The following is a 22,372-nucleotide window of genomic DNA, read 5'->3' on the forward strand; positions in this document are numbered from 1 at the left end:
GAATCAGTATTTTTAACGCCATTATTCTTAGATCACACGTACTCAGCAAAATGTATGACGCATTTCTGGTTTCACAGACATATTACAAGAAGCCATTCCTGATGAACTTCTTTCCCCGAACTTCTCATTGATTTCATGAAGAGTTTTGTATGTGGAATATTGCCAGGGATGGGCTGCAGCTTCCCGAAATCTCTGGTTGTAGAAGTTTTTCCACTCACTCTGAGATTGCTGAGTTAAGAACTGGAAGACAAAGAATAGCAGTGAGCGATAGTGCAGGGTTGGAGGGGAAATTTCAATAGAAGAAAGGAAAGGGGGTGGTAGGGAGGAAGGAAGGAAGGAAGAAAAAATAAAAGTTGCTGTAAAGTAAGTAAAAGTGCAAATAGCAGACTATTCAAAGGCAGGAAAAAAGGATCCAGCATTTAGATCCACTGTTTAACCAAAGTGATCGTAATAGTAGTTAGCTTGCAAGCAGCAAGAAAGGTTAAATGCAGAAATTGCCCATTCCAACAATACACACTATTTTGAGAGTGCTGAAACATAGGCCAGAGACCAAATACATGGTCTTGGAAGAGCCATGTGATCTTGAGGACCCATCAGGGACTGTGGATTGAAACACAGCACGTCCTCACCTTTGGAAAATTATACGCTTGTGATGGCAGGAGAAAGAATTCAAGCTTTGTTCTTTACATTTGCATGTGTCAATGCCACTGCAAACCAGAACGTCACAGTCTGGTCAACTGCCATGAAAATAACGTGGGGGAAAAAATAATCACTGCACAGAGCGCCAGTCCCCACTTCCACTCGTAAGCACGGCCCGCGGCGTGAACACCGGACGGCAAGATAGGCTCGGCCAACGGGATGTGAACGGAGTCAGGGTGACACCTTGTGACTAGCTGGTAAAATTACAAAACCGGCTTTTCTTGGCTTCATTTCTTAGATTTCCCAAGATTTCATCTAAAGCTGAGAAACACCGTAGTGCGAGGCACGCGTCCCAACGCCTGGCGCTGCCCACAGCAGCTGCTCTGCCCTGTCAACGCTGTGACGCTTCACGCACGCGCGCACCCGCCCCGACGGCCCCCGCGGCGCTGCCCTGGGCGCCGCCACCAGGGGGAGCTGCGCAGCGGCGCGCGCGGGGCTGATGTGGCGGCCGCCGCCGGGCCGTACCATGGCGCGCGACGCCGCCGCTCGCGGGGGGTTCCCTCTCCCCGTGTACTACCCGAGCGTAAGCGCGAGGGTGTCGGCTCGGCACCGCGCGCCTCCCCCTCTCCCATAAGCTTGGTAGCGCCTTCGGGCGAGCCCATGGCGGAGCGTTTGTGGGGGGGAGGCCGTAGACGTGTGCTGTCCTGTCGCCTCCCCCCTGCCGTTCGCCAGGGAGACATGTCGAGGTACCCAAAACTCAGGAACGATCCATTTGCCGTCGATGGAGTTAAATGACATGGTGCCTTCCTCTTCCCGCTTTCCCCAAAATGGTTCAGCCGAACCCCATCTCGGGAGGCTGGAAGGAACCGCCATGTTGGACTCAACCACCGCGAGGAACGAAGCGGGGGAAGCCGTAACCCTTGTGAGCAGGGAAGAAGCGGAGGCCGCCGCTGGCTCCGCGAGCAGCGGGAGGCGAGAGCAGCAGCTCCCTTTCCCTCCCCGCCCCCGCCCCGAGCGGCGCGGAAAGAGGGCGGCGCGGGGCGGCGGCTGCGGGCGGCCTCCCCCCCCCGCACCCGTTGGTCGGCGCCGCCGCGCGGTGCCCGCTGGGCCGCGCGCACATGGCCGGGCGGTAGGCGCCTCCCTGCCCCTCCCCCCTCTTTTCGCCCGTCGCGCTCGAGCTGGGAGCGCGCGGCCGGCGGCGGCCCAGCAGCGACCCCTCGCCCGCCGCCCATGCAGGACACCGAGGAGAGCCCGGCGGCCGCCGCCGCGCCCCAGGCCGAGGGGCCCGGCGAGGAGCCCGAGCAGCCGGGCGGGCCCCCCGCGCCGCCGGCGGAGCCGCCGCAAGAGGAGGAGGGAGAGGAGCAGGAAGCGGGCGAGTGCGAGGCGCCGCCGGGGCCCCCCGAGCCGCCGCCGCCGCCCGCCGCCGAGGCCGCCGCCGCCGCCGAGCAGCCCGAGGCCGAGCCTGAGCCGCAGCCGCCGTCTGGCCGCCAGAGCCCTGAGAAGGCCGAGGCCGAGCCCGAGCCGCCGGCCGCGCCCGAGCCCCAGGCCGAGCCGGCCGCCGAGGCCGAGGCTGAGTCCGGGCCCGAGCCCGAGCCGCAGGCCGAGGCCGAGCCGCCGGCGGAGCCCGGCGCGGCGGCGGAGGGGGAGGAGGAGGAGGCGGCGCCCGCCGCCCCCGCCGAGCCCGAGGACGAGCTCTCCTTCAGCGACCCCGAGGACTTCGTGGACGACATCAGCGACGAAGGTGCGGCGGGAGGGCGGCCGGGCCGGGGAGGGCGGCGGCGGCCAAGGCCCGGACCCCGGCCGGGGCGCGGGGAGCCGCCGGGCCCGCCTGGTGCTGCGCGGCCCCGGCAGCCTCTCGGGACAAGCGCAGCGGGCGCCCGGCGGCCACATCCCGCCCGAGGAGCCCCTCGTCCGGCAGCGAGCGCGGCCGGGGCCGCCGCCGCGCCGGGCCTGGCAGCTGGCGCGCCCGCGGCGGCAGCGCAGTGCTGGCTGCGGTGGTTGTACCGGCTGCAGCGTCCCCTCTGTAGCAATGTTTCTGAAGTGCAATTTCTTCGTGCACATCTGTGCACCATGGCATGCTCCTTAATCGCTGTTGTTCTTAAATTTACCCTTAAAATTGGAGTATCAACTTACGGGCTGTCCTGGCAAAGTGGAATCATCAACCTCTGTGTTTTCTCTTTGCCTCCATTAGTTAAACTGAACTGTGCAAACAATCTCTAAATTGTTGATCAGATACTAATGAACCAGACTTCTTTGTTTTTTCAACATCTTCAGAAGGAACTCTGTAAATGAACAGTGTGAATTTGAGAAGAGTGACGACTCAGTAAGAGTTGTCATTGGCACTTTGTGGCAAGAAAATATGGAGAAAAAAAGTTCTCATGTTCAAAAGTTCAGACTGAAGCTCTTTGAAATGATTGTATATTGACGTTTAAAATGACTGAACCACTGTGTAGTTACAAAAATAATTATGGGGATACCTAATTTTGGCATAAGGGAGTTAAAACTCTAATATCTTTGTTTCTTTCAGATGAGTCTTGATAAACTGTCCCATCTGGACAGCAGAAGTACTTGTCTGGTTTACCAATACTTGTTCTGACATATATGCTGTCATGGGCCTCTTGTAATAGTTATGTCTAAACTGGGAAAATAGTTCTTACAACATTTGGTAGTTTGTTCTTAAACTGTTTTTTTGGGCTGGCAGTGAAGCATAGGTGGTGTATGTGCCTGCAGTATTCCAGTCCCGTGTTTAGTTTAATGGAAGATCAGGGAAGTATCATAAGTTAAGGAAGCATTTTTTTTCTCAGTTCAGTAGTCTGTCTTGTCTCTTCTCACTTGTGCATTTCTTAAAGCTACTTTGGCAAAATTACTTGCAGGAATGTGACTGGATTCTTTTGTCTAGTCAAGTGTTTGTTGATATACCGTGTCTACATTTGGGATGATTATGTTCATTTCTTTCTTTCTTCTGCAAAATAAGGCAGATTTTCCATCCTTACCCTTTCTGTTATTAAGTATGAATCTGAATAACTTTTTCAGCTATGTGAACAACACCATATTAATGATGAAATTACTGTTTTAAACTGCTTGTTTGGCTTTTCTGCATGTACATGTTACTTCTTGAGCTGTCATCTTTCTTTCCTCTTACCATGGTAACTCCCTATGGAGAAAGGCAGTCCATCAGTGTCAATGAGCCAGGGCTATAATGATAACTGATAATATCACATTTTTCAGGAATACTTGTGCTAGAGCAACTTTAGATTGGATCATCTCAGATATATGTTACTTTATTTAACTTTTTCCAGAATGATATTGGCACCACAGAACAATTGATCCAAGTTCAAGCAGGAAGGGATGTGTCAGATAACCACTTAATGGTGAATAAAACTTTAGTTCACATGATGGTAATGGTCCTTAAAACTGGCAGCTGAAGATAGCTGTTTACCCACCACACCCTTCTTTTTTGGTGGAATAAGAGCTGGTTAGACCAGCTTTTTACTCTTTGAAGGTTCTCTCTTTTTTTTTTTTTTTTTTTTTTTTTTTTTTTTTTTTTTTTTTTTTTTACAGTTTTGAACTTAAATTAGAAGAGTGTGGTACTGTGTAGGTATTTGTCTTTCTTCTGTTACAGTTTTCATTCAATACAGGTGTATTGTGTGTATTTGCACAAGCATCTAGATATGTAAATAGGTTGATCTGCAGTCCTACAAAGTTTTCATGGGAAGCAGTTATGAAAAAAATGACTAAGGGAGCCTAAATACCAATGATCCTTCTATGTCTACTTCTTTTTGTCTTGAATGCTTATATGAAAATGATCTTGCTGTTCCTTGTGGAGCATGCTTCCATCTTATATTTAGGAAAAAATCGAAGCTATGGAACTGTTGGATAAATAAGAAATTTACATGTTGTCATTTTACTCTAATATCAGATTATAAAATTCCTTCCTTCAGTCCCTGAAGTCTTTTGTAGGCATAGGAGACACTTCAGTGCATGTTTCCTAAATCCTAATTAATTGATTATCTATCTCTAACTTTAGTATACTGTTAACTACCTGGAGAATACCTAAGTCCTGAAATAATATTTTAATATCCAGTGTATACTAGGAAATGAACTTAACTGCAAGTCTTCTGTGTTCATGTCTTACAAATCTGTAACACAGAGTTTGAACTTGCCCTCAACTTTGTAGCAGGGAGCTAAAAGAAGGAAGCAGGGCAAGGTATCCAAAATACATTCAGTTGTACCTTAAACCAAACTGTGTAGGTAGAAAGTGCTACGTAGAGAGTGATTTCCAGTAGCCATTGCTGTGCTTTGAAAGAAACTAACTTTTCGTTGTTGCATGTTGAGTTTTGCCTTCTACTGCTTTGCTTACTTGTTTGTTCCAAATAGTGCTCCTGAAGTCTCATCTGTGAACGTGCTTACTGGGACTAGTGCTTCTAGCTTGCTATCAAGACTTTTGATCGTCTTCAGTGATCTGTGTGGTTTTGTGCTATCAGAATATCTGTTCTTAACTCTGTTTCTTTATAAACTTTTTCTATACTTGAGTTTTTGTTTTCCTATTTTCAGTCTGCTACTCTGCTAAGGACTGTATCCTAACTTGTTCCTTAAAATTCACTTCTAGCAAGCCTTCCAGCTCTTCACTCATCTTTGCATTGTGCACTGTTCACTGAGTGTTTGCCTTATTCTGCAGTGTGAATGAGATCTTAGCCATTCTTGAATAGCTAGTTGATAGTAACTTGTTTGAAGTCTTTTCAAAAATGGATAAAATATATATATATTAGGCTTGATGATATAAGTAACTAACCTTTTTCCAAATCCTGGAACTGATTTCCATTCATAAAACTTCTCCTCTTGCTTATATGCCAGTGCAAATAGGAGAAGTTTGTGGATGTAATCTAAAGTGCACAGAGTGAGTAAAATGTAGTAACATGGAAGATCGTTCCTTTAACCTCTTCAGCTTTCTTTAGTTGCCACCATTAATAGTAAATTTTCACAATTTCTGGGTCTGTGGTTAACATTGTTCAACTTTTTATTCGTAGTTTATACATAAACATGGACTTCTGAGTAACAAGTAGTACAAAGAGCAATATTCTGAGTCCTATAAAATCTTTGTGGTGCTAACATCTGTTTTTGCATAAATTTATGTGAAGTGTATTGTCCAAATCAGAGAGACACGTGCAGTAATCCATTTGAGTTTAAACTATAGAAGGTTAGGTTTTCATTAGGTTGAAATTCAGAGTAAACACTTTCCACTGCTAGACACTTTCCAGCACTGTTTTCTGTTTCTGTTTTTAGGAAAAATAACTTAAATTCCAAACACACAAAAAAAGGTAAATATGTCTTTAAAATATCAACACATCTAACGCTCTTCATCATTTGCTCTCATATTTGAAAAATTTATACATGTATTTAGTCTTTTTGCTGCTCTATGAATATGGTTTGTAGTCTGACTCTTCAAATTTCATCTTCATATTGCACTTCCGAAGTATAGTGGAGTACACTTATTTTCTGTCTAGTCTTGAATTTTATAGTGCTCTTCATATAATCTTACTGCAGATACACATATATGGTTACCAATATTTGGTCTACTTACATGGCATATGTGAAATTTTCTGTCCTTCTTTTACCTGCTTTTCAGCATGCTTGAATATTTTTGTCATCAGAATGTCAGTTTTGGGCAATTTAGGTACACAAAACTAAAAATATCAGTAAAACAGAAATATTCTGCTATTTGTAACTGATGTTTAGCTTTAGAACACGATAAGGGAATAATGTTAATTGTAAATTGCTGGAACATTACCAATTAGACCATAAAAAAAGACCCACAATCTAGACAAGAATTAACATATACGTGTTTGAATAGGATAGTTAGGGGTAGTGTGGGTGGAGGTTTTTTGTTTGTGGTTTGTTGTTGTTGTTGTTTTTCCCTGGAAAGGTTTAAAAATAACTTTGGGTTAAAGATATTTGGCAGATTATGTATCTCTTTGCTTAGTGATACTAGCTTAATCTCTTAAAGTGATTTTTGATTGTTGGCCCTGCAGATCAGTACAACTCCATAGCTGGGCAATGTCTGAGAAATGTTTCAATTCATACATTAGCAGTGGGGTTCAGCTAGTGGATACAGAGTAAATAAAATTAACTTGAGGAAAAAATTAAAGTTAGATATCCCAGACTCTACAGGAGGTATATCTAGAATTCTACAGCATAACACTAATACAGTGTTTTTGTTGCTGCTTCTAACTTTGTGCACAATTTACAGATGAGCTGTGTACTTTTCCACCTTTTTTTTTCCCCCAAATCCCAGTGCAGTATGCAAGCTGCCAGTGCGGAGTTACAGTGTTTCTGAATGTTCTCAGTTCTATGTTTGTAAAACTTCAACTCTGTTGTAGTAAGAGTCTGTTCCCCTAGCAGTCCCTTCAGAATAGAAACAAAGTGCAGCCACTGAGCAGCCCATTGTACCAGCAAGTACTTTCTGAATTTATTAAATGATTTAGGAAAGGGGGGTTAGTGTGATTGAAGAATATCCAGAGTATGAAAAGGTGTGTGCTCATATTTGCTTGCTGCATGTATAATACGGCTTTTAGTGTCTTTACTTAGAATAGCTTCACTTTCTTGTTTAATTAAAGGTTGAGATGGAGCTTGATTTCTCAACCATAATTACAATGATGCTAAGACATGCAGAACTTCCAGTACAGAAGATGACTTTAAATGATGCTACAACTCTTGTAATATGGGAAGGAGGAACATGTTGCATTTCTTTTTATAATAGTCATCAGGTTATAATTTGGGTAGGTCTAATAGTCAGAGTTTGTGTAGTAAGACTTACAGATATATGCTTTATTATTAGCAATTTTAAGGATTTCAAGGGTCAGTTCCAGCTCCTGAAACAAATTAATAGTGTGATTGTTGATGTCTTTAATGTAAGCTCTATGAAAGATTTCAAACTTCAAACAGTTAACTCTTGTCAAGAAACTAAGAAATCATGCCTTTCAGCAAGGAAATACTATTATGTCATTGTAGACTTATTATTAGAACATTGCTGCGTGCTAAAACTTGAAGGAGGAAGTGCACGTGTTTTGGAGAATGTGGTCGTTGTTGGAATGTTCTCTATTCACTTCGGCTTTTTCTCTGATAAAGCAGAGCATTCGTTCATTATCAGGATTCTTAAATCATGTTACTTAAATTCAAAGCAGTCTTTTCTTGTTATCCTTCTCGTTTTTCTGTCGTCTTCTTTCATGATGTAGATTGATATCTTAGTTTCTTGTATGCCTTTTCTTTGCAGAATTGCTTGGTGATGTACTGAAAGATCAGCCGCAGGAAGCAGATGGAATTGACTCAGTAATAGTGGTGGATAACGTTCCCCAAGTTGGACCAGACCGTCTTGAGAAACTGAAGAATGTCATCCATAAAATATTTTCCAAGTTTGGGAAAATTATCAATGAGTTTTATCCAGAAGCAGATGGGAAGACGAAGGGGTAAGTCATGATAACTCCTGCTGGAAGCACTCTCTGTGTTCAGGATGCTTTAGTTAGTTTTGAAAAACACATTTCTGATGCTTTGGAAAAACCATTTCTTTGAAGTGATGTCTGAAGCCGTCTTTGACATACTCTGAATTTAGCTCTGCTAGGTTGTAGAGTAGATTATGTTAGTGGCAAGGATGAAGCTGAATTATGTTTACTGAAAAATAAGCTGTGTTTTGAGGTGTCTGTGAATGAGCAACTACAGCAAGATTTTCAGTTTCTAGACATAATTTGTTATTCAGCTGGGAAGAGCTGCATACTTGCTTGATGCTAGCTGTCATTGCAGTTCTGTGTTGTGTGAATTTTCCTTCACTGCTTATTCTAGCCCATTTGCAGAAAGGAAATCAATTTCAGTTGGATATTGCCTGTTCAGCTCAAAAACATATATATGCTTTTGAGCTGAAGTAGAAATTAATTGTTTTTGATTTTAACTAGTTAGGGACAAGAAGCTATCTTAAATGTTGTGTACTGAATACAGAGTTCATTCCAATTGTTTTTTAGTATGAACTGTTATGTAGTTATCACTAAATACGCTTTCATATTCCTTTGCTGCAGGTACATCTTTCTGGAGTACATGTCTCCATCTCACGCGGTGGATGCTGTGAAGAATGCGGATGGGTACAAACTGGATAAGCAGCACACTTTCAGAGTCAACCTTTTCACAGACTTTGATAAGTGAGTGCAGCATCATGTATCTTTGTAGCTTTCGGGAGTGATTCTAATCAGGAGTATCTGCATCAAGTATAACCGATCAAATTGCTCTTGCAGATACATGACAATCAGTGATGAATGGGAAATCCCTGAGAAACAGCCATTTAAGGATTTGGTAAGGTGTTTTTTTGAAAAAACTGAAAAAGTGTTTTGTGTAATATGAAATGATCACTTCATTGCTGTGTTAATCATATCAAAATAGAAAACTGATATGCTAATGGTGTTTAAGTAGTAGCAGTGATCACATGGTCCTGTTCCTCTGTTTTCACTGTCATGAAGTGACAGGAGGAACAGTGGTTCTGCTTAGTAGTTTCACAATGGATAAAACTTAAGGTAAAGAAGGATTTGCTGCAAGCCATTTGAAAAGGGAATTCTGAAAGTGTCTTATATAATTTTGAATGTTCAAGGCAAACTTCTGTGGTTGTTACCCCTAGTTTTGCAAAACGTCCTGTGAAGAAAGGAATCACTTGGGGGAAAAAATACAACAAAACTAAATTGTTGGTTTTTTGTTTTTTGGGGTTTTTTTTTTTGGTCAAGAAGTGTTGAATAGCATTAAACAGCTGGTCCACCTTTATGATCTGTTCTCCTAGTGTCCAGTAACTAGTGGTCTGTATTATTTAATTTCATTTTTCAAAATTTGTTTGCAGTGGTAAGACTCCAAAGTTATATGCTTTTGTATAAGACAGGCTTCTACTTGTTGGGTGGATGTTAATTTGGGGAACTTGTCATCTTAGCCTTTGACTCACTACTGATCTTTTTGCTTCTATTTCTCTTAGGGAAATCTGCGTTACTGGTTGGAAGACCCAGACTGTAGGGATCAATACAGCGTCATCTTTGAGTCAGGAGACCGGACATCCATTTTTTGGAATGATATCAAGGAACCTGTTCAAATTGAGGACAGAGCAGTGAGTGTCCTGGAAGTGCTGTACATTGCAGATACACTGTCAGTCTCCTTCAGTAGTTTTATACTATTATAATACTTTACCTTTTGGGGTTTAAAAAATGAAATTATTTTTTTCTGCTGTTAAAATGATGTCTTTCTCTCTTCTTCCTCTGAAGAAGAATAGTGAGATTGCATCCTCTAGAATCGGACTTATATGCTTAGATAGAAAAAGGTTTTGCTTTTGAAGGAATGTGGAGTTAACTGGTCTGCTAGCTGTCCATGATGCCTGATAGTTTCTTCCTCTGTATATTATAGATGATTCAGAAAGATCCGAAAGCCTCAGAGTCAGACTTTGAGGAGTACTATTTCTCATTGCTGAATATATGCTTTACTGGTCTTAAGTATGCTGCTTCTAATTGCTTTTTGCCTTTCTGCTGACTGTAGAGGTGTTGAAGAGGAATGGAATAGCTGGTTTGGTATTAGCATATAAAAGGGAGAGTTTAGTGCACCTGTCTGCTGCCAGGAGTTGACTTCCTGAGAACCTAGGAACTTTTTCTTTCTCATGTAACCATTCTGCATCAGCATAGGAAGAAACTAATTCTGGGGTGGTGAGTAATCTTGTTCATGACCATAGTCACTGCCCCAGCTGTATGTTACTGATATCCCTCCACCTTAGGTGAAGGTCAGATGCAGTATCTTTTAGAAGTTTAGAATACTTTTAACTTCGGAGAAAGATATGTTCTCACAAGGACTGAAAGCCAATAAAAAGAAAGCCAAGCCTATTTTCACTGGATGTAGCTGTCTATTACTGTACAAAGGACATCACTATTCCTGGAAAACACTTTTGGTGATCAGTAAATTGCAAAGTTTCGATTTGCAGTTTAGAACCTGAAGAGTAAATACTGTGTATTATGTGCATGAAACTAAATATCACTCTTAGTGTATGCTTTCATTGATTCTGAAATACTCCTTTAATAAATGGATTTGCAAAGTGTGATGCTGCAAGTCACACACACTTTCTTTTTCTGTAGGAATCCACCATGAAACTAAATCTTTGTGTACATCTTTTTTCTTTCCCCAGCGGTGGACAGAAACTTACGTACGTTGGTCCCCGAAAGGTACCTACTTGGCTACGTTCCATCAGAGAGGCATTGCACTTTGGGGTGGAGAGAAGTTCAAGCAGATTCAAAGATTTAGTCACCAGGGAGTACAGCTTATTGACTTCTCACCTTGTGAAAGGTATGGACTATGACATTGGTTGGGGTTTGGGATCAAAATCTTGAGGCATGTATGTTCTGATTGCTGTGTTTTTAAATCCCTGTGTATGGGTCTTAAGTTTTCCTTTGCCTTTGGAAGTGCTATTTTACATGTGTAAGTCTTTTTTTAGAATGAGTGAAACTCTTTTTAAACTTCAGGAAAAATTTTTGAAGAAAATCTGGAACAATTGTTTGACAGAACTGAGTGACAAGTCTTTGGAAGACGTTATCTCGGGAGGGGAACAGGGCAAAACAAATACCTCCCCCTTAATTTGGATGTGATGTCTGTTGTGTTAGATTTTTTTTTTAGTTATTTGAAAAATTTTAGTTGAGTAGCATCTTCTACATCTATAGTACAGAGTAAATTCCTTGTTTTCTTTCACTTCAGACAGCTCTATGCAGAAGGTCAAAATCGGATGTAATCTGTCAGATGTTTCTTGTTTTGTTAGCTTTCAAACAATAGATACTTGGGAGTGATTTGATTTTATATTTTGTTGTAGTGAAGAGATACTATTTATTCCTAAATGGAGAAAAGCTTAGCACACCTATAGTTCAGCTTAGCAAAGGTCAACAGATATATATATTTGGTTCTAAAACAATAATGTTCTTGTGGCAAAAGTCCATAGTAAGTAATACTGTATTTGATGACTTCCCATTGTTTCAAAGATTTGCGCATAAATCTAGAACCTCTTCAGCTAGAAAGATTTGAGGAGAATACCATGTCTTGGAAGCCTTCTCCCCCTCTATCACATCATTCTTATTGTTCCCTCTTCTCCAAAGGACCTTGATAAAGAAGGTGCTGTTTGAAAGTGCTTTGGGTTTGGATATTATTTGGATAAAAACCTGCTTGTGCAAACATGTTTCAACCATGAAACTAATTATTTCTTTTGTAGATACTTGGTGACCTTCAGCCCGTTGATGGACACGCAGGATGACCCTCAGGCTATTATCATCTGGGATATTCTGACTGGGCAAAAGAAGCGAGGATTCCACTGTGAAAACTCAGCTCACTGGCCTATTTTTAAGTAGGTTGAGCAGCAGCAGTAGAGGAGAGATTATATAGAGCAAGTTATCTTAGACTTTCTGTTTAATACGAAGGCAGTTCCCTCTCTAATGTTCTTTTCTCTTTTTATTTTCTCTAGATGGAGTCATGATGGTAAATTCTTTGCTCGAATGACTTCAGATACACTCAGCATCTACGAAACACCTGTAAGTTTTTGCCCCCCCCTTCTTTCTTTCTTTTTTTCCTCCATTTCTGCTTTAGAAGGTCAACCTTTCCCCTGTATTCTAACTGATACATTTTAATAATAAATTGTACAAGACTTAGACTTAAGAGAAGTCTGTTTCATCTTGTGTGTCTTTCATGGATGAAGAAATGGTAGCTGAACCTGAGAGTAAACTTCACACTATGCTTCTAGAAGGCCTAAAGAGCTCAATATACTACTCGTTAAGAGTCAATGGCATCAGTTATATGACACTTCCCAAATCTTAATAGCAGATGAATGCCATAATTCCCAGGAGACATTATGAATTGCAGCCTAATCTTGTCTATTTTGCTTTTCTATTCTAATGCAGGCTGCTGTACTCAAAAAAAAAAAAAAAAAAAAAAAAAAAAAAAAAAAAGTACAAAAGTACAAAATCATTTTTTGGGTAATTGTGATATACAGATATTCAAAATATGAAAAAATGAGATAAATGATTTCCTAATACTCTATATAAGAATGTTGCTAATTTGAAAATTCCCCCCCCCCCTTTTTTTTTTCTTTAGTCTATGGGTTTGTTGGACAAAAAAAGCTTGAAAATCACTGGGATAAGGTGAGTATGTTCCTGTGTAAAAATATTCTCTTTAGTCGTAGTTTTTAAATATCTGGGACTGTATTGTAAGAGGGATCCTTAAACTGTTAGGTAGAGTAAATGATATATCTTGAAGTGGTCAGATTAGACAAACTGTTGGAAAGGAAAATTATCCATTTACTGATGTCCACAGGTGGCAGCTTTTGTTTTTTGAAGTACTTTGTAATACTGCTTAATCTAGGGGCCTAGCTTGGAAGACCTGTTCCTTGTGTATAAAACCAAACTGGAATGAAGTTTGCTAGGGAATACCTATTAGGATTTGCGTGTTGGCTTAAAACAGTGTGTCCTGTATGTGGCCTACTGACATGGAACTAGCTTGTTTTATGCATGTCTACGCAATAGACACTCTGATTTCTGAAACTGTTTGATGTAGCTTTCTTTAAGGCAGTGAGAAAATTAAGTGTACCTGGGTGTGAGAGAGTGTAATTTAATAGACAACTTTTTTTTTTTCTTTGACTCACCAGTTTAATGAGTCTATTTCTTAGACCTGTTGGGATTATTTAGTAATCATAGTTGGGGATCATACCTTTGCTTTATGCAGTGAAATCTATTGTTTTTATAGCATTAGCCCTATAGCAAGTTTAAGCAGTAGTTTAAAAGTGAGTTTTGTTGTGGTATGTGCAAGGTTATTAATGTGTTCCCAATTGTTTGTCTGTTTGCCTTTATTATTGAGAGTGGTATTTGTCTGCAGTTGAGCTTCAATATTGAAAATGGCTTCTGCTTATACTATTTCAAATTAAAAATTAAAATGGAATATTTCTAACTTCTTTGTGCATAGAGACTTTTCGTGGTCTCCAGGTGGTAACATAATTGCTTTCTGGGTGCCTGAGGACAAAGACATCCCAGCAAGAGTGACTTTGATGCAGCTGCCTTCTAGACAAGAAATTCGTGTGCGGAATTTGTTCAATGTCGTAGATTGTAAACTACACTGGCAGAAGAATGGGGATTACTTGTGTGTGAAAGTAGACAGGACTCCCAAAGGTACACAGGTGTGTGGATTCTGGTTTTGTTCATAAAACTTGTTTTTGTCTTATGCTGACATTTAAAAGACAGTAATGTAAGAAAATTAACATAGAATAGTGTAAATTACATCATGTCAAAGCTATTAGAAAAGCTGTTTTCATTCAGATTTGAAGTATGGTGTGAGAAGTGCCACATGCACATGTTTGCATCTAAGATTTGCTTTGCGTTTACTGGCATCTTGGACTTGTTTTTAGAATGAATGAAGTCTAGACTTTCTCACAATTGTGCAGTTGTTGAATCCATAGGTCATGCTGTATAACATACCATATGTTAATCTGTATTAATTGTATTTTTTAACAGTCTGTAAAGGAACAAATTTTTGTGAAGAACTCTTACGTTATTCATTATCAGAACAAGAACTTAGAATGTGTTAGGTAAAGAAAACTAAAAATGAAGCATACTGAATATATCCACTTCCTTCTAGGAGACAAATCTCATGTTTTTGACACTCATCACACTTGTTTAGTCATTCTTCTATTCTTAGTGATTGAAATTTACTGTACTGTTTGTTTCTAGACTGAATAATGAGTTGGTTTTGGCCTTCACAGGGGGTAGTGACCAACTTTGAGATATTTCGAATGAGAGAGAAGCAGGTGCCAGTGGATGTGGTAGAAATGAAAGGTAAAGCCAAATATTTCCTTACTTTTGATCTGTAATAGTGTTTTAGGCAACCTTTTATTGTAGGCATTTGTGCCTTTCTTAGTAAAGTCCCACCAACACCTGACAGTTGTTAATGATAATTAGGAAACAAACTCTTTTTGGTGTGAATTACAGTATCTGTGTTGCAGGACTTCTTGTGTAAAATCTGAGAAGTCAAGCTTTAGTTGCTATCCATGCTTGTAGTTGATTTAAAAAGTGGCAGAACTAAAAAGATCATATTAATAAGATGCTAAGGCTGAAGATTAGTTTACTTGCTTATCTAGATGTATTCTGTAACAGATGAAAGAATTTGGAGCCAGTGCTTGTGATTATGACATGCTACCTGTGAAAAGTCCTGCATTTGCTTTATTAATCTTTGTTTTATGAGGTAGTCTTTACAGCAGAGTTTGTAATTTATGATTCCTGTCTTCAGCATCTTGGTTTTCTTCGGTAACTGTTCGAGATCAAAGCTCTGTATTTTTTTTTTTTTTTGACTGAGTTTTGACTTCTCTGTGTTACAGAAAGCATCATAGCCTTTGCCTGGGAACCAAATGGAAGCAAGTTTGCTGTGTTGCATGGAGAAACTCCACGAATTTCAGTTTCCTTTTACCATGTTAAAAACAATGGCAAAATAGAACTGATAAGTAAGTGACTAACAAACTAGTGAAAGGTGCAGATATTAAGCATTTTACGTGGCAGTAACCTAGACATCAGACTCGGTTGTAGTTTTGTGGAAAATAGTGTGACATTAGGTGTATACTTAACACTGTTTTCTAGAAATTTGAGTTTCTAGTGACATCTGAACTGTTTTCACTTGGACTTGGTCCAAGATCTGGGAATAAAAGATTTTTTAGTCAAAATAATTATGTGGTCTGTGGGAAGTCTATGCAAGGCAATAGCACAGACTTAGTAAGCTCCCTTTAGATGTAATTTATGTCCAAGTCAAGGTCGTGTGGTCTTCTGATCTTCCTCCTCTTCTTTTTTCAGCTAGCTTTGCATGTTCTGACACTACTGGGTTTTGTCTTTAGAAGTGTAGAGCTAATCTTGTTAGGACTTACTTGCAGAGTTCAGAAATGTCTTTTGAGCAATAGGTGGAGTTAACTGCTTATGAACTACTAGAAGGCTATGAGATGAGACTTCTTTCTACATTTGCATTGTTTCCTTCCAGAAACATTTGACAAACAGCAGGCAAACACGATATTTTGGAGTCCTCAAGGACAGTTTGTAGTACTGGCTGGCCTCAGAAGGTGGGTATTTCACAGGTTACTGAACAGCATATTCATTTTAACACAGGAAAAAGGCAGGAATATCTCATTAAGATGTGTATAGTATCACCATGAATATTCTTAACATAAACTTTTATAACTTCGAAATGGACAAAAATCTTGCATATTAATTCTTTTTTGATGTTGTTGCTGAATGTCTGTTTATATTAAGGCCTCTCGGAAGAATCTCCTTTTGCCCTATTGTGATTTGTCAGTTGGATTCTAATAGGTGCTTGATCTTGCTAAGGCTTAGAAGGATTTTAATTGCTTGTAAATTGTCCCAGTTGTATTTTTCTGCACATATTGCTATCAGTTTGCAAAAGCAAAGGAAAGCAAGAGATACAATTTCATGATGTGGCTTAGTTTTCTGTAACTTTTACTTGCTGTTTTTGCTACCTCAATCAAAGAATGAATTTTTCAACAAAATAGTGGATATTTAGAAACACTCTTCAGTAGTTTACTTTCTGAGTTAAACGTTGACTTTGGACAACTCCGGTTTGTACCACATATGGCCACGCTTCTGTGTTTCTGCAATTGTCATAGCCTTATTTATTCTAGGCAGTGCTTCATAAGACAAAGTTGATGTATTGTCAGAGTTGTCAAAAATAATATACATCAAATATAGTGAAAAAGGTTTTATTTGATCTGTTGAGTAGTATTTGCCTTTACGTGTTTTCAGAAAAATCTTTCTCATCTTAGAAATTTGTTTTTATTTTTGATCTTGTTTTCACTATGTCTTAAATATGTCTAAGCATATGATTGGCTATACCTCAGCTATCACCTGGCTTCATTATGACTTCAAGAATAGAAACAAAATAAGTAAGGGTCACTGAACATAGAAGCGAAGATGTATAATGTGTCGTTCTTATGCTTCGTCGTTCATTGTGTTTTAAAGCCACAGAAACATACTTGGGATATTAGCATGTTTATTGGTTACTCTAAAGAATTACACTCGTAGTGAGGAGTTGTAAACATGCAGCTTATGGAATGCCTGTAAAAATCAGGCTATACTAGTGTGTGAAACAATCTGTCTTGTTTTGTCTTTGCAGCATGAATGGTGCCTTAGCATTTGTTGATACATCTGACTGCACCATGATGAATATTGCTGAACACTATACAGCTTCAGATGTGGAATGGGATCCTACAGGCAGATACATTGTGACTTCTGTGTCTTGGTGGAGTCACAAGGTACTAATACTTTTTTTTTTCCCCACTCTTCTTACAGAGATATTGAAAAGGTCTTCTGATTACGAAGAGAAAATAGACACGTGTACCTCTTCATGTGTCATAACCTGCACCATAGTTTTATCTATTAATCTCTAAGCATTTAGCTTTGAACCATTAGCTTTGTTGGTTATCCAAAATAAATTCTGGAAGGACAGTTCATGAGTCTGAACTGAGTGTCCCTTTTCTGAATTGATCCGTATGGAACAGCAAGATACGCTGGGTATCTCTTAGTACTATCACGTAGTTCTAGCTACTGCAGTTTAACCCTTTCCTGTACAAGTATAGAGTCTTAGACTTTAAGATACAATAAAGGGGTTGCTAAGTTTCAAATTGTCATGATCCTCCAGGAGATAACTTCTTGCAAAGCCGTGTGGAACAAATAAACTCTGTGTTTTTTTTTTTTTTTTTGAGGAACTGGACTTCTGCAGAGAAGGCACTAACAAGAATACAGTTGTTCTTTTGACTAATAATACTGACTTTTATATAAAAGACTTTAAAAGACATGGAGTAAGGTCTATAGTATTAAGTTATAGCTTATCTTGACTAAGATCGCTCACTACTCTTTCAGGTGGACAATGCATATTGGTTATGGACCTTCCAAGGCCGTCTGCTTCAGAAGAACAATAAAGACAGGTTCTGTCAACTTCTTTGGAGACCTCGACCACCTACTCTTCTCAGTGAGGATCAGATAAAGGTAGTGTATTCCACTGACTCCTTCCACTGATGTTGATTTGGCATATAAGCATATGTGGCTTATTTCTTTCTCAGAAGTATGAGATTTGAACTGTTAACAAGTTATGGAATTGCCTTTCTCCCTGTATTTGTGGAAAAACTTGCATATTGTCATAGAGGACCTCACTTCTGGGGATGACTGTAGATATTAACTAAAGTTCAGAATAGAAGCGATGACCAGTTGTGCTTACTGTTAGGGTCCAATGAAAAGTTATAAAAAAAGAACAGAATAGAACTTAGCTATCCAGACTCCACTAGTTGCATGTTTACAGAAGCATTTATGTTATCTGTAGTTACAAGCCAGGAATTGTAAAGAAAATTATAGTTAAGGAGATTTGCCTGGAAGAGAGGTGTTTGCAAAAATGCTGAGCCTATCTAAAAAAAATATCGGTTGTGGTTGCTGGTTTCCTTGTTTTTCCCTTGTTGAAATAAAATTCTTTGTTTTACAGCAAATTAAGAAAGACCTGAAGAAATACTCCAAGATTTTTGAACAGAAGGATCGTCTGAGCCAGTCCAAAGCTTCAAAGGCAAGACACTTTTGGAATCTAATAATGTAGATGGAAATTTTGTAACTTATACTGTATTATTTTGTTGTAATATGTGAGTAAAATTTCTTATCTTGAATAACAAAACATCTGTTCTTATTTGAATCCCATATTTTAGTGCTAATTCTAACAGGAAATTCAGACTGAGATGCTACTGAATTCTCAGCTTAAACAGTAATGAATCTGGAGAGGCACTGGTGATACCTCATTAAGCAAAGCTGCTAAAATTTGTTGGGGTTTTAGTGACTTGCTGTACTAGCCACTTCTTAATTAAAACCTCACCAGAACAAATTTTTGATTACATAGGAGAAAGATCTCTTGTGTTGGGGGGGGGAAATGTCAGTAGAAGGTACATTCATGAGAAAAAAGTTTGACTTTTTAACAAATGTATCCCATGTGGATTTGATGGGGGTTTATTATCTACATTTTCCTGCCTTTGTAGGAGCTCGTGGAAAGGAGACGTACAATGATGGAAGAGTTCAGAAAGTACCGCAAGATGGCACAAGAGTTGTATATGGAACAGAGGAATGAGCGTTTAGAGCTTCGAGGAGGTAAGCCACACACAGCACTTACAAAGACTTCTTGCTAAATAACTGCTACTTATTAACAAATACCTGTTCTGTTCTGAGAATCTATTCACTTTTTTTCTTCCTCTTATTTCCTGCCAAAACTAGTTTCTTCTCTCACAGTTATTCACTGTGCTTTTCCTCTTGAGTCTCAGCAAGTTTGGATTTTGCACAGGAGATCACTGATAATGCTGGCTACCAATTTTTTTTTTGTACCTATATTGTGTCATCTTTCCCCCCACCCTTCCCCAGGCTAAGCATCGTCTTGACCTTAGGATAAGACTGTAAAGCGGTTTCGGTGTTGCACTTAACCAAAAAATCATCAAAACCCTATAGTGAGAGAGGCCTTGTTTGACTTTTGGATGTAATGAATCTGACATGTCCTTGTTCTGATTCAAAGCACCAAATACCTCTAATTTTCCTGCAATTTTAAAGAAATATTTAAGCACCTCAACCTTCCCTGGCTGCCATGTTCAAGGCATTCAGTATTAATGTTTTCTCCCTTCCAGGGGTGGACACAGATGAACTGGACAGCAATGTTGATGACTGGGAGGAGGAGACCGTTGAGTTTTTTATCAATGAAGAAATTATTACCATTGCAGAACCAGAGTAATCTGCTAAAACTGTGGTAAGATAGCTTACCTCTCAGTGAAGAAAATCTTCTATACACTTTCAGTAGTGTGCTTCAGTGTGCACCTGTTTAGTGCATGGTGAATGTGTTAATTTCTGACTTTTTATGCTCCTCTGTGGCTAGAGGAGACAGACAAAAGCTTTTCTAAAAACAGTCTCAGACTTATGATGATCTGACTCAGTCAGATTTATGAGCTGTACTGAGCAGAATGCTGTCTCTGTCCTGTCTTGCCAGAGCAATCAAACTGATGACAGAGCCAGAATCAGCTTTTAAACTCAGTATTTTCCAAACTTTCAAAGCTCTGTCAGTAGCAGAAAAACTTTTATAATTAGTACTAGATAGAAATTTGCCTTTTAGATTTTGTATTGATTCAAGACTGGACAGCTTAAATACTTTGATAAAGACCATATAGGAAGTTGACTGTGGATTGATTTAACTTAGACTAGATTTTTAAATATCCACATAAGGTTTGCTATCACTTTCTAGAAACATTGGTTAGAATTCCGGTAGTAGCAGATTCTCATGTATTGACTATCACTGCTTGTTGCTGTTCTTTTTGTTGTTGTTGTGCAATCAATACTTTCCCCAATTCCTTATTTGTGTATTCATTTTGTATATTTATATGTTGAATGCAGAGGCTAGTTTCAGCAGCTGATGTAGGAAGTGTTCTCTTAGGAAGCTTGAGATTGCTGTATTCACGAGGGAAAGGATTGTTTGATAGTAAAGGCACTTACATAGGACTTAAAACCTGGACTACATTCCTGTTCTGTCACAGAGCCTACATCTTTACTTAGGGAAGAGGAAGGGGAGACCGGAAGCATACCTTCTGCAGCTGGGAGTCACCCTACACCTTTTAGGCTCCAGATATCTTACAGAGATGAAGTAAAATACGAACAGCGCACCTCTTGTATGTGTCCAAAACCTTAATAGCCTTAGAATATTTAATACATTTGTGTCTAGCTGTCCTGATTTATGGTGTCCCATATGTGGGAGATCTTATATGGAGGGAAGAGGGAAAAAGAGCAGCCTAGTGTTTGGATTTAAGTAAGCATCAGTTTAAGAACAAGTGTAATGCACACTTGTAACTTTTCACCAGCTAGGATCTGTGGTAAGGTTGAACTGTTTGTATAAAGCAAAGTAACTGACTCATTTCTTTTCCTTTTCTGCAGCACCACCGTATCTTGTGCTGAAAAGAGGTTTGTTCGTTTTCAGAAAGCCTACGTCAACTTTGGAATTTTTAATCCATATTCTCACACTGTGGAAGGGTGGCTGCACCAGGTTTTCACCATTTTGACACATTGTAGTGCCTTTAAATCTTGCTGCCTGCTGCAGTGGGATATTGGGAAGGCGCTGCTTTTAATTTTTTTTTTTATGAATTGTTTTTCTTTTTAAATCCACTACTACCAGTATTTACTTCCTGACTTCTGTGCAGTGCTTACCAACTGGCAGTTCTTCACTATTGCCAGTGAGGTGAGTTTCATCAGTGCACCTCTGTCTTACACACACACAAATGTTTTTGTTTCAGGACTCTTTTTATGTCCCAAGTGCATGGACGAGTGTTCATTTTGTTTGGAAAAAAGTCAGCAGAACCATTTTTCGTATGATGTGTTTTAGTGTGCTGAAGCAGCACTACAGTGGGCTATATCCTCCTCCTTTCAGATTGGGAAAGGATCTCTCCCTCAATGAGCTGAATATGGAAATAAAAGCAGACCTATACTAAAACCAGGCTGGCTATGCGTTGTTTTTAGGGATTCTTTCCCTGGATCACTAGTGTCAAACATACCCTGAGTAATAATAGTGTGTTTGCTATATTGAATCCACAGTTGTTTTGGGTGGTTTTTTATCGTGATTCCTCATTCATTGTGTTTGTTTGGTTTTTTTTTTTTTTTTTTTTTTTTTTTTTTTTTTTTTTTTTTTAACAAGCATGTTACAACTCATTACAGGTTGATATGTTAACCATAGCGGAGGGACAGGAAAATGAGTGCATTTCTTAAGCCCTCTTACAAACGGATACTAGCCTCAGGAATTATAAAACTACTTTCAGTCTTATTAATGAGCACTGATGGAAAAAATTCAGAGAAATGCTCTCTATATACATGCCTTAGACTCCTTGTTACATATGTATTTTCATGTCTAGAGCCCCCTGTGTTAAGAGGGGGAAAAAAGTGTACTTAGACCTGGTGGAGCAACTTCTTCATATTTGTCTCTATGAGCAGAAATTCTCTTTTGGATCTAGACAGAGCAGGGCAATTGCCAGCCTGCTGCTTTCCCTTGACCTGAAGTGGAAGACGGAGAGCAACCTCTGGCAAAGGGTAGCCCCATGCAGCTGAAAGCAGCCAACGGACAATAATGTTTCTGCCACTCACTTTGCTCTGTTCTTCAGTGAACTTCCTGTGATAAATGCACAAAGCCCTCAATTAACTTCCATGTTCTCTTTACTGGGAAGGTGCTTCAAAAGGACTATTTTGTAATGATGGCCTTGACTTAAAGTTTCAGTAGCTCGGTCTTAAACCAGCGTGTGTTTTTCTAGAAGTCTGTATTAGTTTCTAGTTTCCTGCTTTAATCATCCATATCCCTGTATATATGGAGTATGAATGAATAAAAGTTTTGTCCATAATACGTACCAATCCCTTAAATAGATTGGGAGGGAGGGGGAAAAAAATCTTTGCTTTCTGCCCAAACAGTACAAAAGGACTTCTAGCATATCCAGGTGTTCTTCAGTAATGACTTAAACTTCTACAGCAAAATGATCTAATTACCCTTTGATTGTGAAGACCTGTCTTGTAGACCATTTACCAAGAACTTATTAATCGTGAGTTTAAAGGGTATTTTTTTTCTACCTCTATGCAATGAAGGTTTAGTATGCTCTTGTCTTATTTCTGGCAATTTTCAT

The 22,372-nt window shown here is 39.8% G+C and overlaps 1 protein-coding gene across 1 annotated transcript; it reads left to right on the top strand.

Annotated features, from left to right (window-relative positions):
• Nucleotides 1–1,786: 1,786 nt before the first annotated feature.
• Nucleotides 1,787–21,201, top strand: EIF3B (eukaryotic translation initiation factor 3 subunit B). Its single transcript, XM_062588478.1, has 19 exons — nucleotides 1,787–2,380; nucleotides 7,910–8,102; nucleotides 8,703–8,822; nucleotides 8,916–8,973; nucleotides 9,635–9,763; nucleotides 10,823–10,980; nucleotides 11,891–12,022; nucleotides 12,140–12,206; nucleotides 12,766–12,812; nucleotides 13,630–13,840; nucleotides 14,423–14,495; nucleotides 15,035–15,157; nucleotides 15,682–15,760; nucleotides 16,828–16,966; nucleotides 17,574–17,699; nucleotides 18,187–18,264; nucleotides 18,725–18,833; nucleotides 19,358–19,476; nucleotides 20,649–21,201. Exons 1-18 carry the CDS (start codon nucleotides 1,870–1,872, stop codon nucleotides 19,459–19,461), a joined length of 2,457 nt encoding a protein of 818 aa, XP_062444462.1. The 5' UTR covers nucleotides 1,787–1,869; the 3' UTR covers nucleotides 19,462–19,476; nucleotides 20,649–21,201.
• Nucleotides 21,202–22,372: the final 1,171 nt, after the last annotated feature.

This window comes from Rhea pennata, chromosome 15 (assembly GCF_028389875.1).
Source record: "Rhea pennata isolate bPtePen1 chromosome 15, bPtePen1.pri, whole genome shotgun sequence".
Taxonomy (NCBI): domain Eukaryota; kingdom Metazoa; phylum Chordata; class Aves; order Rheiformes; family Rheidae; genus Rhea; species Rhea pennata.

Bases quoted from the DNA above. Each gene is read 5' to 3' on its own strand.
- EIF3B (XM_062588478.1), top strand. From the start codon at position 1,870: ATGCAGGACACCGAGGAGAGCCCGGCGGCCGCCGCCGCGCCCCAGGCC. The intron at 12,023-12,139 runs GTAGGTTGAGCA...TATTTTCTCTAG, and splicing joins GCTCACTGGCCTATTTTTAA to ATGGAGTCATGATGGTAAAT. The intron at 12,207-12,765 runs GTAAGTTTTTGC...TTTTTTCTTTAG, and splicing joins TCAGCATCTACGAAACACCT to TCTATGGGTTTGTTGGACAA.